The sequence below is a fragment of the Archocentrus centrarchus genome, chromosome 21 (genome assembly GCF_007364275.1).
Source record: "Archocentrus centrarchus isolate MPI-CPG fArcCen1 chromosome 21, fArcCen1, whole genome shotgun sequence".
Lineage (NCBI taxonomy): Eukaryota > Metazoa > Chordata > Actinopteri > Cichliformes > Cichlidae > Archocentrus > Archocentrus centrarchus.
In genome coordinates this window covers 43,636-60,500 of record NC_044366.1, presented here as the reverse complement: position 1 = coordinate 60,500, position 16,865 = coordinate 43,636, and the positions used below count along the sequence as shown (strand labels likewise).

Sequence of the window (16,865 nt, the reverse complement as noted above, 5' to 3'; positions counted from 1 at the left end):
GTTGTGCTGCCAGGTGTTAGCAGTGGAGTTAGCTTCTTTAGCCAGTAGGTGTGAATCATATCAGGCCCTGGTGCTGTCCAGCTCTTCATTTGTTAGACTCTTTCCTGGATGTCTGCCACTGTGATGGTTACTGGATCCTGTTCAGGGAGGTTGCTGTGGTTTGTTCTTAGATCCACTAGCCACTGAGCATTGGTGTTCTGTTCAGGAATATGAACCCCCAACCTCCTGCTCCAAAGCCCGTAATAGACCCATTCCAAAAAATTAAAATATCACGGAAAAGTTGATTCATTTCCATAATACCAATCAAAAAGTTAAACTTTCATAGATTATAGATTCAGGGCCCACATTTTAAACGATTTCAAGTATTTATTTGTTTATTTTTACATAATTTGGTGTTCCAGCTCATAAAACCCACGAAAACAGAATTTCAAAAAATTAGAATACTGTGGAGAAATCAGCCCAAACTACTCAGTTTTTGCAGAAAAAAAGGAAATTAGGATCACATCAAATCAATCAAAATATGGTACTTTCAAAATGATATGTCAATCTTCAATACTTGGCTGGGAATCACTGCCTCGATGCAACGTGGCATTGAGCCAATCAGCCTGTGGCACTGCCTGGGAGTTATGGAAGCCCAGATTTCCTTGACGCTTGCTGTCAGCTCTTCTCTGTTGTTGGGTCTAGTGGCCCTCATTTTCCTCTTGAGAATACCCCATAGATTCTCAATGGGGTTTAGGTCCAGCGAGTTGGCTGGCCAGTCAAGCACTGTGATGGCATGGGCATCAAACCAGACTTTGGTGCTTCTGGCGGCATGGGCAGGTGCCAGGTCATGCTGGAAGATGAAATCTGCATCTCCATACAGATCCTCAGTAGAAGGAATCATGAAGTCCTCTAAAACATTCTGGTAGACTGACTGACTGTGGATATTTCACACTGGACCTCAAGCAGTTTGGGCTCTGTTCCTCACCTGTCTTCCTCCAAACCCTTGGACCTTGATTCCCGAATGAAAGGCACACTTTACTTTCAATGGAAAAGAGGACCTTGGACCACTGGCCAATGGTCCAGCCCTTCTTCTCCTTGGCCCAGTTGAACCAACCAAGCTATACTGTCAGTGGCAGGGGAACAAAATGAGAACAGCACCTCCACCAAGGCTTGAGATGGAGCAACACCGGAAGAGCGTATGGGAGACAACACAACACCAATGCTCAGTGGCTTGTGGATCTAAGAACAGTCATTCAAGAAAGAGCATCACAAATGAAGAACTGGAGAGCACCAGGCCCTGACACAAGTCACACCTACTGGCTAAAGAAGCTAATTGTACTTCATGAGCTCCTGGTAGCACAAACGAACCAGCTGCTAGAGGCTAAGGCACACCCACAATGGCTGACCAAAAGCAGGATGGTCTTGATACCCAAGTACCCCCAGCAGCAAGTAACCTGCAGAACAACATTAGAGGCCAACTTCAAGCCAATTGCACAAGTCACTATCAGGTGTGGGATTTACCAAGAAGATGCTCTTTTCCGCTCTGCTGTTCTGCATAGGCCTGAGCCCCTTCAGACAGATCAAGACTGGTTACAGATACCAACTATGGAATGGAGCAAGCATTAGCCACCTCCTCTACATAGATGACATCAAGCTGTATGCCACGAGTGGACAAGACATCGATTGACTGATTCATGCTACTAGGCTCTACAGCTATGTCATCAGAATGTCATTCGGACTGGAGAAGTGTAATAAGATGGTAACTAAGAGAAAGAAGGTAGTCTGAACTGAGCATATTGCACTACCAAAAGGCAACATTGCAGACATTGAAGATAGGTACATGTACCTTGGAATTTTACAAGTGAATGGGAACCATGAAGTGGCTGCTAGCAAAGTTGCAATCACAAAGTACCTGCAGAGAGGTAGGCTAGTCCTGAAGAATCAGCTGAATGGGAAGAACAAGATCCGGGCAATCAACACCTACACCCTGATGGTCATCAGATACCCAGCTTGGAAGATAGCCAAAACTGATCATGTGCTTATTGAGTACCTCAGGCAGCAGACAACCAAGAAAGAAGAGAAGCAAGAACAGGAGCCATCATAGTAATCATATCATAGTAATGGGAACACTTGGGGCAGTGACCCCCAAACTAGGAGAGTGGCTCCAACAGATTCCAGGAATGACATCTGAGATCTGTGTCCAGAAAAGCACAGTCTTAGGAACAGCTAAGATACTCCACAGGACCCTCAAGCTCCCAGGGCTCTAGTAGAGGACCAGAGCTTGGAGGACAAAGTCCGCTTGCCCACAGGGTGAGTGTGTCAAATTTTCAGGTTTCATTTTTGAAATATCAAAATGAATATTTATGTTTGTATGATCAACATCTGAATATCTTTGATTTTTTTTTTGGGGGGGGGGGGGGGGGGGGGGGGGGGCACAGAGAATTGCTTTCTAAATAATGAACAATTAATAGACTGCTGATGATGAAAGTGGTCATTTTAAAAGTTGGTGACTTCTTACTGAAGAGTCGACAGTCTGTTTGATGGCGTCATACCATTTGCTGGCAGTAGAGTAACTGTCAGCCTGGACAAGGTACTCACTTCCTGTGTTTGTTGTGATCTAAAACAGATAAAAAAAAAGAGTTAATTTATGTACCAACTATTTTAAATTGCCAGAGAGTATATGCCATCACATTCCTAGCAGCAGCAAGTATGTGTTTACCTGAAAGACATTTTTCCTGCTTGATTTCTCAGTATTCCATTCAATAACTGCTCCACATAGCTGAACCACATCTGCCTTACCTCCTGGTTTCTGAGCACAAAGACAGCAAAGTCAGAGATCAAATAAACTACATATGATGGACTATAGAATTAGAGGGCAGATCATCACTAACAGCAGTGATGAAATATTTTCTTACCAGTCCAGTTTCCTGTTTGTCTTTATAAAACATTAGCTGGTCTGAGGTCAGCATGGTCCAAACCGAAGACCAGTTCTTCCTTTGCTTCTTACCACTCTCTGAAATTTTAGTCATATTCATTGTTTCACCTTTCATGTCCACCTGGAAACACACAAACAGGAAATTTAAAAGTATTTAGACACTTTTACATTTTATACACTTCATGCTCTACTTTTTAAAAAAATGAGAATGAGAAACTCAGACTACCAACTGAACACATCTTTAGACTTCAAATCTAATCCATTTTAAAATAAAATAATTACTAAAGTATTCAGACCCTTTATTTTAACTCCAGTGGTTAGTCAGGTTTTGTTAGACTGTGCCTCTGTCCACAGTTTCGTTTTATATGCTTTATCAGTGTTTTTGTTACATCCGGAATTGTCTCCCTATGATTGCATTTCACTACTGGTGATCAAATCTGTTATGAATAATCTCCAGAATCAATGACACAGGGTGGAGCGGGGTACGGCTCCTCGTGTATTTCCACTGTTGCCGGTCACTTTGCTCTTACTTAGGAGACCTTATCAGAGGAGATGAGGAAGTAGAGCTGGTTTCCTTGTGTGGCTTCGTCAGCTTTGGAGAGAAGGGGATATACAGGATCTTCCTTTGTGGGCCACTACCAACTTGTCAGGGCTGGACTTGTTTCCATTCTCCCTGATGTCTACCACCCGGGCTGCCATTTGAAATTGTGGAAAGTTGTGGCTCAACGTGGCAAACAAGCAACCAGCTCTATGAAAACAAGCCCAAAAGAAGCCCAACTGGCAACCCACAACATTGAGTAAAACTGAGGCCGCTTTTAAAAAGTTTAGCTCTATAGTAGTATAGCTCACTTCTTTGTTTTGTCTCATTGTGTTTTGGAGCAGTACAACCCATGGTACTTAGCCTCATAAAAGAGAAGGGTGCATAGTTTGTGTGTGTGTGTGTGTGTGTGTGTGTGTGTGTGTGTGTGTGTGTGTGTGTGTGTGTGTGTGTGTGTGTGTGTGCTTCACTGTATGAGCATGTTGAACTAAATCAGCACGGTGAGCACATATTTCACACTTGCAAAATCTGCAGAATGCCTTTGGTACGTCACCCAGTAGGACCGCAGCTACTTTCTAAGGTGTATGCGGACACAATTTTAGCCCAGGGGGGGACAGGAGGAGGGGAGGTGAAAAAGCACAGGGGTACCTAATCAATGCCGTTCCTCTGTTACTGATCATTTCATATGCACAGCTGTTAAATACAGAAAATGCTGACTAGAGAAATAATTTTGGCGCATCGTTTTGGCGCCCCTATCCATTGCATATAGTGCATACCCACTTTTTGTGCCACTGTCTCCCATCTGAGCTCGGATCCATTTTTTAAGTGCGCTCTCTTTCTCCCACTCTTTATTATATTTTTTTTTCTATATTTTCCCCACTTACTGGAGCTCATTCTTATGCTGCCTCCTCACTCTGGGCTGTTATGAGTGTTTGTTTGGGTGTATGCCCGGTTAATTTGTGCGGGAGTGATAAACAGGAAACGGGGGCTTGGAAGGGACTAACTACCTACCACTCGTCTTTTGCTTTATTACGGGGTGCCGAGCGATAATCAAGGAGTTTCACTCTGAAAGAAAGTCAAGCCAAAATAAGCAACTTCACGTTCAAAAAAAAAGCCCAAAAAAACCGCAACCCGCAACTCACGAGATTTGCAAGCGACTTTAGAAAAAAACAAGCCCAAAGTCGCTTATAATAAGCAGACTTGGCAACACTGGTGTTCAACCTACGTTACAGGCTGGTCTTGCAGCACTTTTTGCCACCTTCTATGTTTTTAACCTTGAGTATCCAGAGGAGGCAACATGCACACTGGGGTTTTTCAAAGGTGAGAACTAATTCAGTAATGCCTTTGCTAAACAGTAGTTCACAAGCATCTAATCTAAAAAGGCAACATGTACCTTAAGATAAAGAAAAGGGTAGTTTTGAACACTGAGCTATATGTCTCCCATCTGTTTTTAAGTGATTCACAGGCCTCAACCCTGAAAGGGGAACAAAAGCTGCAAAAGGAAAAGTAACTTCACAAGCGACAGGACGACTCATGCAAAAGAAAAAGACAGCAGTGAACCCACACGTCTCGACTCTCCTCTGCAAGTTCATGGACTACCAGAGGAACTTCTAAAATGGTAAGACTACACATTTATACACAGTCTGTTCTCTCTGTGTGCTCTTTGCTTTTTACTCTATCTGTCCTCCTCTCCATGAGATGGAGAGGAGGACAGATAGAGTAAAAGCACTCTCTGTCTTTCCCTCTTTTTCTGTCTCTCTCTCTGACGGTCTCTCTCTCTTTCTGTCTGTCTCTTTCTCTGCCTCCATCTCTGTGTCTGTCCTGTCCATTCATAACAGACAGACAGGAAAACAGCTACAATGAGGGAAGGTCAGAGAAAGAGTGTCTGTCCACCAAATCTGTCCTCCTCATTCTGTCTGTCTTTAACTGACACAAATGCAGTTTAACATGAAATATGTATATTTCATGTGTTAAATAAAACATTTTCCCTTTCTTTATTTTCTAGCAACCCTTTGATGATTTCGGAGGCGTTCAGGACTAAGCCCTACACAGCACTTATTCTTGATGGTTTGGTTTGGCTCTTCACTAAGTTTTAAACTAGCTCAAATGCTAAAGATGTTACTGTTAGGGTTCTTATGTGTTCAAAAATATGTAACTTCAATATTTGACAGTACTGGATTCCTTCCTTCCTTCCTTCAAAGGGGGAAAAAGGACAAAGACATTTAGAGTTTTGACTCTGGAGGGTTTACATTAAAAAAAAACTTGTTAAACATTGTTATGCCTTTGTTTGACAGGCAGTTTGTTTGGAAATTTTGACCCTTTGGCACTTTTATTTTAAAGGTTATTTAAGTTGTTATATACAATGTAATATTACCATGGGGGTTATGCATTTAAAAAATGCATCAATTCATATTGTTTTTAGATCAAATCTTGTCAGAGTAATTTTACACTTTGGTTGCAAAACTTTTTTGACTTGTATGTAAAAAGCAAATGTTGCTGTTGCAAAACATGTCATATTTTGTTGTCCTTCAGTTTGTCTGTTTCAAATTGACAATAAATTAAAGTAATTTTAAAATATATTGTTTTTTTTATTTGCTTGAAATTAGAAAAAATCACTAATATTTATTGAGAGTTTGGTAAATTAAATTACAAGTTGACATTTTAACTTTTAACAGCTAGCAATATCCAAAGTATGCCAAGTTCAGTTACTGTTGAAATTACAGTTCATGGTGCCTCTTAAACTACTGTAAAATGAAATAACTTTCGTTGTAATTCTAGCACAGGATTACTGTAATTTTATTACATCAAAAATGTAATGAAATTACAGTAACCCTGTAATAGAATTACTGTAAAATTGTGATAAAATTACAGTAAAATTGTAATAAAATCACAGTAAAACTGTAACGAAATTACAGTAAAATTGTAATAGAATTACAGTAGGGTTACTGTAAAAATTACAGTAACTGGCTGGCAACCCTGTTGCCAGTAATTTACTGTAAATTTTACAGTCACTTTTTGAACAGTGTATCACACAAAAATGACTTAGTTACAGTAATTGGCAAGATGAAACCCTCACCATGCTCCTTTGAGATATTATCTCCTTCTATCCTGCTTGAGACTCTCACCACTACTGGTCCTAAATTGTTGTCAATCATAAACAACTTTGATGGCTGCAAGGCTGCAGACACTTCTCTCTCCTTTTTGTTTGATTTGTTTGTCTTCTCTTGGATGGGTTTTTTGGAACATAATTTTGTTGTATGTTTGACATACAATGACAATAAATTCTTTGGTAAATTTTGGTAATTTAATTTACCAAAATTCTTCTGATTCACTGATGCAAGGTTGTATTCCACTGTATTTTAAACATGCTGAGGTAATTCTATTAAAGAAGCCTAACCTTGATACTAGCTCTTTAGGTAATTATCGACCTATTTCTAAACTGCCATTTGTTAGTAAATTATTAGAGAAAATTGTAGCTAGTCAATTCAAATCTTTACTATCCAATTTACAGATTTTCATTTCTTTTCAGTCTGGCTTTCGAAAGCAGTACTTTACCAAGTCTGCTCTTTTGAAAGTCTACAATGATGTTTTAATGGCTTCTGATGCAGGGAATTGTTCTGTCATCATTTTACTTGATCTCAGTGCAGCCTTTGATACCATTGATCATAACATTTTGCTTAAGCATTAGACTGGTTTTCCTCTTATTTATGAAATAGGATGCTCTCTGTTAGGACCAGCAAATTCAGTCCACTATTGCTTCCCTAAATTATGGGGTCTGAGGGAATTGATTATTGCGGATTTATGAAATTTAAGGCTCATTGTGGAGGTGCACTATTCTGATCAGGGAAAGAAGATTAAGAAGTCTAAAGGGGAGTATTTCTCCCACTGCATACAGCTGACAGGGGAGCAGTGGGGGTCGTATAACTGGCGGAAAGTTGGCCGCAAGGGAAAACAATTCCTTATAAGGGCATGTTCCCAGGGGCATAAAAAAGGGAGGCGCAAACAGACAGACAGATTGCAGGGGTCCATCTGGGATGGAGAAAGTGTAAACGCGGTAAGGGAATATTGTTCTGCAATCTCCAAGCATGCTTGTTTAATTCTGCATTATTTTTGGCCTTCATGTGTTATGTGTGGTGATTAATAAATTTTAAGAATGAAACTGAAAGTCTGACTTTTACCTTCCTTTATCAATGGACCCAAGAGGGAACGGGACGGAGGAATCCTGATTTCCCAACAGATCCCACGGGATTCAATCCTGGGTCCATTATTATTTTCTTGCTGCCTTTAGCTTGCATCATTCAATATTTTAAGGTAATTTCTTACCATTTATATGCTGAGGACATTCAGCTGTATTTGTCTTTTAAGCCCCAAGAGCTGGATAGGTTGTCCACTCTAGTCCAGTGTTTAACCCGGATCAGTGAGTGGCTCTCCAGTAATTACCTTGTTTTAAATGCTAATAAGACTGAGATTATGATTATAGCTCCTCCTGATCTATATCCAAAAATCAGTCAGGCTCTTGCCTCTTTTTGTCCTAACGCTAAGTCCAGTAATCTTAGTGTAATATTTGATTCCTCTTTGAGCATTGACTCGCATGTAAGATCTTTGTCTCGTTCCTGCTTCTTTCATTTAAGGACCATTTCTAAATTACAACATGTGGTCTCCAAGGCTGATCTGGAAAAATTATCCATGTATTTGTGTCTTTGCATTTAGATTATTGCAATGCCCTGTTTACTGGCTTGTAAAAATCATCTCTTTCATGTGTCCAAGCAATACAAAATGCTGCAGACAGATTATTAACACATTCTAGCAAGCAAGCTCATATTACTCTGGGAACCAATGCAAGGAATGTATAATCAATCGATTCTAAGATTTGTTTTAAAATTCTCGCAGTCACATACAGCACATTAAAAAGCCAGGCTCCAGATTATATTTACCAGTGTCTCATAAAATATACTGCTTCTTGCTGTCTTTGTTCACAGGCTCAGAATTTGTTAGTTGTTCCCCACACACTACTAAAGACTAGGGGGGACAGAGCCTTTCAGTCAGTGGCACCAAGGCTGTGGAACAGTCTACCTCTACATCTATGCTCAGACTCTGGGGTTTCATTTAAAAAGGAGTTAAAAACTTTTCTTTTTAAAAAGGCCTTCTGCTGAGATTTTTTTAATTGAAATTTTAGTTTGTAGCTATTACGTGTTTAATTACTGTCATGGTTTTGTTTTGCATTTACCATGTACAGTGCTTTGTGACTACTGTCTGTGAAAAGTGCTAAATAAATAAAATTTACTTACTTACTTCCTTGCTTACTGTGAAAATCCAAGCTGAATACCTGAAAATTACTTATTGCCTGTAAAAACTTCAGTCGCTACTGCCTTGTTCTTGTATAAATTTAATTGTTCAGATTTTATTGATACCCTTAGGTACTTTTTTTTTTTAGCTGTTAACAGAGTAGGTAACCATTCTACTAGACTTGAAATAAAAACTGGACTATATTTATATAGAAAAACAATTTTCAATTCAATTCAGTTTTATTTATATACCGCCAAATCACAACAAACAGTCGCCTCAAGGTGCTTTGTACTGTGGGTAAAGACCCTACAATAATACAGAGAAACCCCAACAGTCAAAATGACTCCCTATGAGCAAGGACTTGGCAAAAGTGGGAAGGAAAAACTCCCTTTTAACAGGAAAAAACTTCCAGTAGAACTAGGCTCAGGGAGGGGCAGCCATCTGCTGTGACTGGTTGGGGCTGAGGAGAGAGAGACAGGACAAAAGACACTGTGGAAGAGAGCCAGAGATTAATAACTAAAATATTATTAATATTGACTATTAAATGCAGAGTTGAGTATAAGCGAGTAAAAAGTGGTCAATAAAAAGAAACACGCAGTGCATCATGGGAATCCCACCAGCAGCCTTAAGAGGCTGCTGGCTGCTTAGTTATGCTGCAATAGGCCTTATTGCAGCATAACTAAGGTATGGTTCAGGGTCACCTGATCCAGCCCTAACTATAAGAAGAGAGGTTTTAACCCTAATCTTAAAAATAGAGAGGGTGTCTGTCTCCTGAATCCAAATTGTGAGCTAGTTCCACAGTAGAGGAGCCTGAAAGCTGAAGGCTCTGCCTCCCATTCCACTCTTAAGTATCCTGGGATTTAACAGGGAGCCAATGAAGAGAAGTCAATATGGGAGAAATCTGCTCTCTCTTTCTAGTCCCTGTCAGTACTCTAGCTGCAGCATTTTGGATCAGATGAAGGCTTTTCAGGGAGCTTTTAGGACAGCCTGATAATAATGAATTACAATAGTGCATCCTCGAAGTAATAAATGCGTGAATTAGCTTTTCAGCATTTCAACAACATTTTAGAAATATTGCAGTCCTACATATTCATTTAATATATGCATTAAATGACATATCCTGAGCAAAAATGACTCCAAGATTCCTTACAGTGTTACTGGAGGCCAACTTAATGCCATCCAGAGTAAGTATTTGATTAAACACCATGTTTCCAAGGTTTGCAGTTTTATCTGAATTTAGAAGCAGGAAATTATAGATCATGCAGGCCTTTATGTCTTTAAGACATTCTTGCACATCCCATTTAATTCTATGATAATTACACCCTTAGTCACAGGCTGCTGGATTTCTATTCTTCTCTCAAAAAAGGAGAACCTTTCGCACATAAAATGACATAAGCAGAAAATGTTGACTCTACTTTTCTGTGTTAACAAACATTCTAAGTGATAAAGTTTTAACAAATCCAGATTCAGATCCTTTCTATAACACTGTACCTGACTTTAATGCAGTTGTTCAAGCCCAAAACAGACTAGATTTCTGTGATTGAACAATTGAAGAACTGAAAAACAGCAGATGAACTCATTAAACTACAAGAAGAATAACAACAGCACTTTGTATAAGTGCACAGCTTGTTCTCAATTGTTCTTGAGAATGCAGATTAAACGCTAATGAAATGCTGGCATTTTTGCTATGCCTGTTTCATGTCTTGTTGCCTAATTGTAACACTGGCTCTTACCAGCAGCAGTTTTTAAAGAGATAATATCATTTAGCAGAATTGAGTTCAGTGTATTGGTCCCGCCCTCCACAGCAATCCCAGTTTGTATTTTCATGCCATTCCTGAATAAAATGATCCTAACCATTCAAACATTTACTGATTTATATGGGAAACTGATCTCTTTTCTCCTTAATTATTTTATACCCTCTGTGTTAAAATCAGTCTTTGATTCACATGACAAAAAGCAAAATAACACAGTAACATAATGTAATAAAAAGGAAAGGTGAAGGGAGAAAGATATGGAGAAATGAGATTAAATTAAATCTATGAAGGGGGAACCTGCTGCTACAGTATTAGTTTTTTGTACTCTATATTTTATTTCTATACTTACACTATCTGTATATAGTCTTTTATAGTCTTCTGTTATATAGTCTACTTATATTTTATTAAAGTGTTAGTTTATGTGTAATATTACTCTGGTTTTATATTGAGGGGCCTGAGCCTAAGAATTTCATTGCCAGTAGTGATGTGCCATTGTTGTCTGTATATTACAATAATAAACTAAATTAAAAGAATAGCTTTAAAAAAAAAACAAAAAAAAAACAGGAGTAATGTGATTATTTATGGGTTCTAGTTACCAGAGTTTCAAATGTAGCAGCTCCTGCAATGACAACATTGTGCTGAGACTGATTCCTGCGATGGCGAGAGATCTGAAAAAGAAATGTTGATTAAAAACAGAAGTGTCTTGTAGGCTGGTGGTTCTTTGTGATCTACATACAGGTTTCTGGGGAAGGTCAGACTCCTGCAGCACCATTGACTTGGACTGACTCAGACGGTCTCCAGAGCTCTGTGAGTTCTTAATGCGCATCTGCACAGAACCCTGCACTGCTGTGCTGCGCTGTGGAGCCTGAATCACCGGTGCCTTCACAGTAGTCTGTAGGTTTGTGATTCTATGTATGAAAGACAAAAAAAGGCATTTATAGCATTTCATAGTTTAATTCTGATGTCTGTGGATTTAATATGCTATGTTCTTAAACATTCTGCATTTAGAGAAAATGTATGATACTAAATTCAGTTTCACAAAAAAGTTTCAACAGGTAGTGAGAGTAACCCCTTTCACAGGAAAAATGTCCATAGTATGTTTATACTTTATTTATTTTTTTTCAAGCCATCATGTCCAGCAGTTTTTGCAATCAGAATGATGATCTGAATGCACTGGTGTGACAAACATATTTGCTTTTACAAGAACAGCTCTATAAGTGTTCTATTGGCTACTCTTATTAATGTTTGTATTTTTATTTTTATTTTATTTATTCATGCCGGGCCTGACAGGCAAGAAGGAGGGGGTAGGAAGAGGGATAAAAAGAAAGAGGGAGGGAAATAAAAAAAGGGAGAAAAATAGAGAAACGTAGATACACAAACATACACATATTCACATGTCTATACACATGCATATACACATACAAACAATCTAGCTGTGGTTTGTGCTAACGTGTGTGTGTGTGTGTGTGTGTGTGTGTGTGTGCGCATGCCTCTGTTGTGGAACGTACTCAGTAATGAGGGCAAGAAGCACAATCATGCCCCTCAGGATCCCGAGGCAAACAGGGAATGACTCTGGGGACCCGGGCAATCCATGGCCCACCAGGAGCCCAGAAGACCCGAGGGCGCACATTTCGATGGGAACCGCATGCACACCCCAGAGGAGGAAGGAGGGAGACCTCAGACAGAGCCCCCACAGTCAAAGGGAAAGAGCCCAGAGAGCCAGAGGCAATGAGCAGCCCACCCCGCTGCAGGCAAACCCCTCCAGCAGGAGCCGAGAATGCGGCTCCAAGGCCCTGAGTCCCCAGGCACCCGAGAACCGCCCGAAACCCAGCAAGGCCCCCCCATGCCAAAGAGGCCCGAGCCACTCCCAGGCCACAATCACCAGGGGAGCTGGCTAAAAGTCATCCGGCCATGCACCCTGGGACCCACAGGCACCCACACCCCAGGGGTGGCAGTGATAACCAGTGGGGAGCAGCGGGGAGTAGTACGGAGGGGTCACTCCCGCCCTCCACAGCCATGTCTCACAGGAGCCAAGGTTCAGTAAGCTACAGACCCAGGGCCAATTGCCCATATGCACACACTCACGCATGCCTGCGCACAGACACACACACAAACATACATATATGGCAGTCACACTCATGCACACACACACGGACATTACATGAACACTAAGTCTGGGCGAGCGGGTACCAGCACAGAGCCAGCAGCACCCCAGGGAAGCAGCCAACCCATCCCCGAACCACTCAACATGTTTGGGGTGATGTGTTTGGTGTATGTGAGTGTACCTCAGTCAGGGTGCATGAAACCGGAGTGTGGGAAGACCCACCCACCCCCTCCTCCCAGTCAACATGTTTGAGGTGATGTGTTTGGTGTAGGGGTGGGACTTTAACGTGTTAATTTTGATTAATTATCCATCCATCCATCCATTTTCTTCCGCTTATCCGGGGCCGGGTCGCGGGGGCAGAAGCCTAAGCAGAGAAGCCCAAGCTTCCCTCTCCCCAGCCACCTCCTCCAGCTCATCCGGAGGGACCCCAAGGCGTTCCCAGGCCAGCCGAGATACATAATCTCTCCAGTGTGTCCTGGGTCTACCACGGGGCCTCTTCCCGGTGGGACATGCCCGGGACACCTCACCCAGGAGGCGGCCAGGAGGCATCCTAATCAGATGCCCGAGCCACCTCAACTGGCTCCTTTCGATGTGGAGGAGCAGCGGCTCTACTCTGAGCCCCTCCCGGATGGCCGCACTCCTCACCTTATCTCTAAGGGAGAGGCCAGCCACCCTTCGAAGGAAACTCATTTCTGCCGCTTGTATTCGCGATCTTATTCTTTCGGTCACTACCCAAAGCTCGTGACCATAGGTGAGGGTAGGAACGTAGATCGACCGGTAAATCGAGAGCTTCGCTTTTACGCTAAGCTCCCTCTTCACCACGACGGACCGGTGCAGCGTCCGCATCACTGCAGAAGCAGCCCCGATCCGCCTGTCGATCTCCCGTTCCCTTCGCCCATCACTCGTGAACAAGACCCCGAGATACTTAAACTCCTCCACTTGAGGCAAGAACTCGTTCCTGAGCCGGAGATGGCACTCCACCCTTTTCCGGCTGAGGACCATGGCCTCAGACTTAGAGGTGCTGATTCTCATGCCAGCCGCTTCGCACTCGGCTGCGAACCGTTCCACTGCGAGCTGGAGGCCCCCCCCTGATGAAGCCAACAGAACCGCATCATCTGCAAAAAGCAGAGATGAGACTCTGAGGCCACCAAGGAAGAAGCCTTCCGCCACCTGGCTACGCCTAGAAATTCTGTCCATAAAAATTATGAACAGAATCGGTGACAAAGGGCAGCCCTGACGGAGTCCAACACCCACAGGAAACGAATCCGACTTATTACCGGCTATACGGACCAAGCTCTCACTGTGGTTGTACAAGGACTGAATGGCCCGCAACAATGGGCCAGACACCCCATACTCCCGCAGAACCTCCCAAAGAACACCCCGAGGAACACGGTCGAATGCCTTCTCCAAGTCCACAAAGCACATGTAGACTGGTTGGGCAAACTCCCACGCACACTCGAATATCCTTGAGAGGATAAAGAGCTGGTCCAGCGTTCCACGACCAGGACGAAAACCGCATTGTTCCTCCTGAATCCGAGGTTCGACTAACGGACGCACCCTCCTTTCCAGCACCCTGGCATAGACCTTACCGGGGAGGCTGAGGAGTGTGATCCCCCGAAAGTTGGAGCACACCCTCCGGTCTCCCTTCTTAAAGATGGGGACCACCACCCCGGTCTGTTAATCCAATGGCACTGCCCCAGATCTCCACGCGATGTTGCAGAGGCGTGTCAACCAAGACAGCCCTACAACATCCAGAGCCTTCAGGAACTCAGGGCGAATCTCGTCCACCCCAGGGGCTCTGCCACCAAGGAGTTGTTTAACTACCTCAGTGACCTCACCCCCAGTGATGGTCAAGTCATCCCCCTCATCCCCAGACTCTGCTTCCACTACAGAAGGCGTGTCAGTGGGATTCAGAAGGTCCTCGAAGTATTCCTTCCACCGTCCGACTATAGCCTCAGTTGAAGTCAGCAGCACCCCCCCCGCACTATAAACAGTGTGAGTGAAGCACTGCTTTCCCCTCCTGAGTCACCTGACGGTTTGCCAGAATCGCTTCGATGCCGTCCGAAAGTCTTTTTCCATAGCCTCACCAAACTCCTCCCACACCCGAGTTTTTGCTTTGGCCACTACCCGAGCTGCATTCCGCTTGGCCTGTCGATACCTGTCAGCTGCCTCCGGAGTCCCACAGGCTAACCACGCCCGATAGGACTCTTTCTTCAGCTTGATGGCTCCCTTCACCTCCGGTGACCACCATCTGGTTCAGGGGTTACCACCACGACAGGCACCAACCACCTTGCAGCCACAGCTCTGAGCAGCAGCCTCAACAATGGAGGTGCGGAACATGGTCCATTCGGACTCAATGTCCTCAGCCTCCCTCGGAATGCTGTCGAAGTTCTGCCGGAACTTCGACAGCATTTGATTAATTAATTACAGGGAAATTAACGCGTTAAAATTTTTAACGCATTTTAATCGCACTTTGCACCGTGGAACGTTTCTCAGTGCACGAGTTCCAGGCATACAGATTATATCAACGCACAATGTCCAAATTAGGGGCTGCATCCTGCGAAGGACCCGGCCCACGTCTTTCGCAGCCCACAAAGGCCGGAAGTGAGCAGCTAGCCTTCATATCAGCGTCACCTGCCGTCACCTCTGCGTAGCTCATGTCGCCTAGCAACCGTGAGTGCGAAGCACAGCTGTGTAAAAGCAGCTGTTAAACTGAGAATGAATGTTTTCTCCTTTTTGTGGTTTCATTTTAAGTCTTTAATTCAAAATAAGCTGTTAAAACAAGCATAACACATTTCAACATCAAGGAATACAGCTGAACTAATGATTAATTTCCATTATAACAAGTGAGACATTAATGTTGAATAAAACTATCCAGTTATGATGCTTAACTTTAATTTCAGGAGTTTGCTTATCACAGGAGCACTTCCACCCTTCGTTGGTCTGTGTAGTAGACTGGTGGGAAAATAAACAAAATCTTGAAGTTTAAGCTTATGTATACTGATTCATTCATCAACTAAACTTAAATTAATATTTATCATGTTAAATATTGAAATGCGATTAAAATGTGATTAATTTCGATTAATTACAAAGCTTGTAATTAATTCGATTAATTTTTTTAATCGAGTCCCACCCCTAGTTTGGTGTATGTGAGTGGTGCGTGGTGGGAGGAATGTGTTTGACTGTGTGAAAGCTACAGTTCTATTAAAATTGGAGGGACAGATGTAACATGAGCACAGAGTAACAGCACCCATCCACCCCCCAAAGGCCCTCAATGTCCAAGATGTAAATAAAATTGAGGAGCAGGCAGCAGTGAACAGACAGGTGGGGCCACCTCAGCAGCTCCACCCACCAAACACTGTGTGACACGCCTGTCCCCCAAGGCCCTATGTGTACCATGACGTGTTGTGAGATGTATGATATAATTAAAAAGGAGGAGTGGTACATCATGCAGCACAGCGAGCAGAGCCAAGGAAGTGGCCCTACTCACTGCGGCACGAGTCCCCCTCCCCCAAAACCCTACGTGTGTGTGATGTGATATTTGATTGAGTGGGAGAAGGGGAAGGGCCAGGATATATATGACCGGGAGGTAGAAGACTACCCCCTGGAAGTAGAGAGCCAGCTAACTACTGGCTCACTAAACACTCCAGTTCCTTACACCGAGCCGCAGAACAGGGAAGGCAGGTCCAGGGCCTGAAGTGGCCACACCCCCAGGGCACCACCATGCCCAAGGCCAGCACCTACCACCCACACTGCAGACAAGTACAACACACACACACACACACACACACACACACACACACACACACACACACATGCATACAAAAGACAACAAACATCACCGATACATGCACACACAACTACAACAAACATAACACCCACAGACATAAGATTCAAGATTCAATAATTTATTGCCTTCTCAACAAGCTGATAGGAATTTGTTTCGGTTAAAACCCACGCATCGTTAAAAACATACACACAATATGATACAAAAAAATTAATCAATAAATACTAAATAAACAATAAAAGATCATATAAAAAGTCATAAGAACAACACACACAACAACACAACCACAATTGACAGCATGTTATTAACACTTATATAAAAATGCTTCCAGGCTGTTGAGAATTAGAAAAGCCTCTGGGTACACTCTTATAAGAGATGTGTTAAAAAATAACACAAAATATGTGTTATTACATTTAAAGCACATTTTGTGTTAATTTTAACACACAATGTGTTAAAATGGCAACAAAACGTATAACACA

The 16,865-nt window shown here is 42.6% G+C and overlaps 1 protein-coding gene across 1 annotated transcript in view; it reads right to left on the bottom strand.

Annotated features, from left to right (window-relative positions):
- Positions 1-16,865, bottom strand: part of arhgap15 (Rho GTPase activating protein 15) — a 65,555-nt gene that overhangs the window by 25,707 nt on the left and 22,983 nt on the right. The window contains exons 2-6 of the mRNA XM_030757500.1: positions 11,232-11,403; positions 11,092-11,163; positions 2,898-3,038; positions 2,702-2,791; positions 2,501-2,599 (exon numbers count right to left, since the gene is read on the bottom strand). Of these exons, the coding sequence (XP_030613360.1) occupies positions 2,501-2,599; positions 2,702-2,791; positions 2,898-3,038; positions 11,092-11,163; positions 11,232-11,403 (574 nt within the window). The remainder of the gene's footprint in view (positions 1-2,500; positions 2,600-2,701; positions 2,792-2,897; positions 3,039-11,091; positions 11,164-11,231; positions 11,404-16,865) is intronic.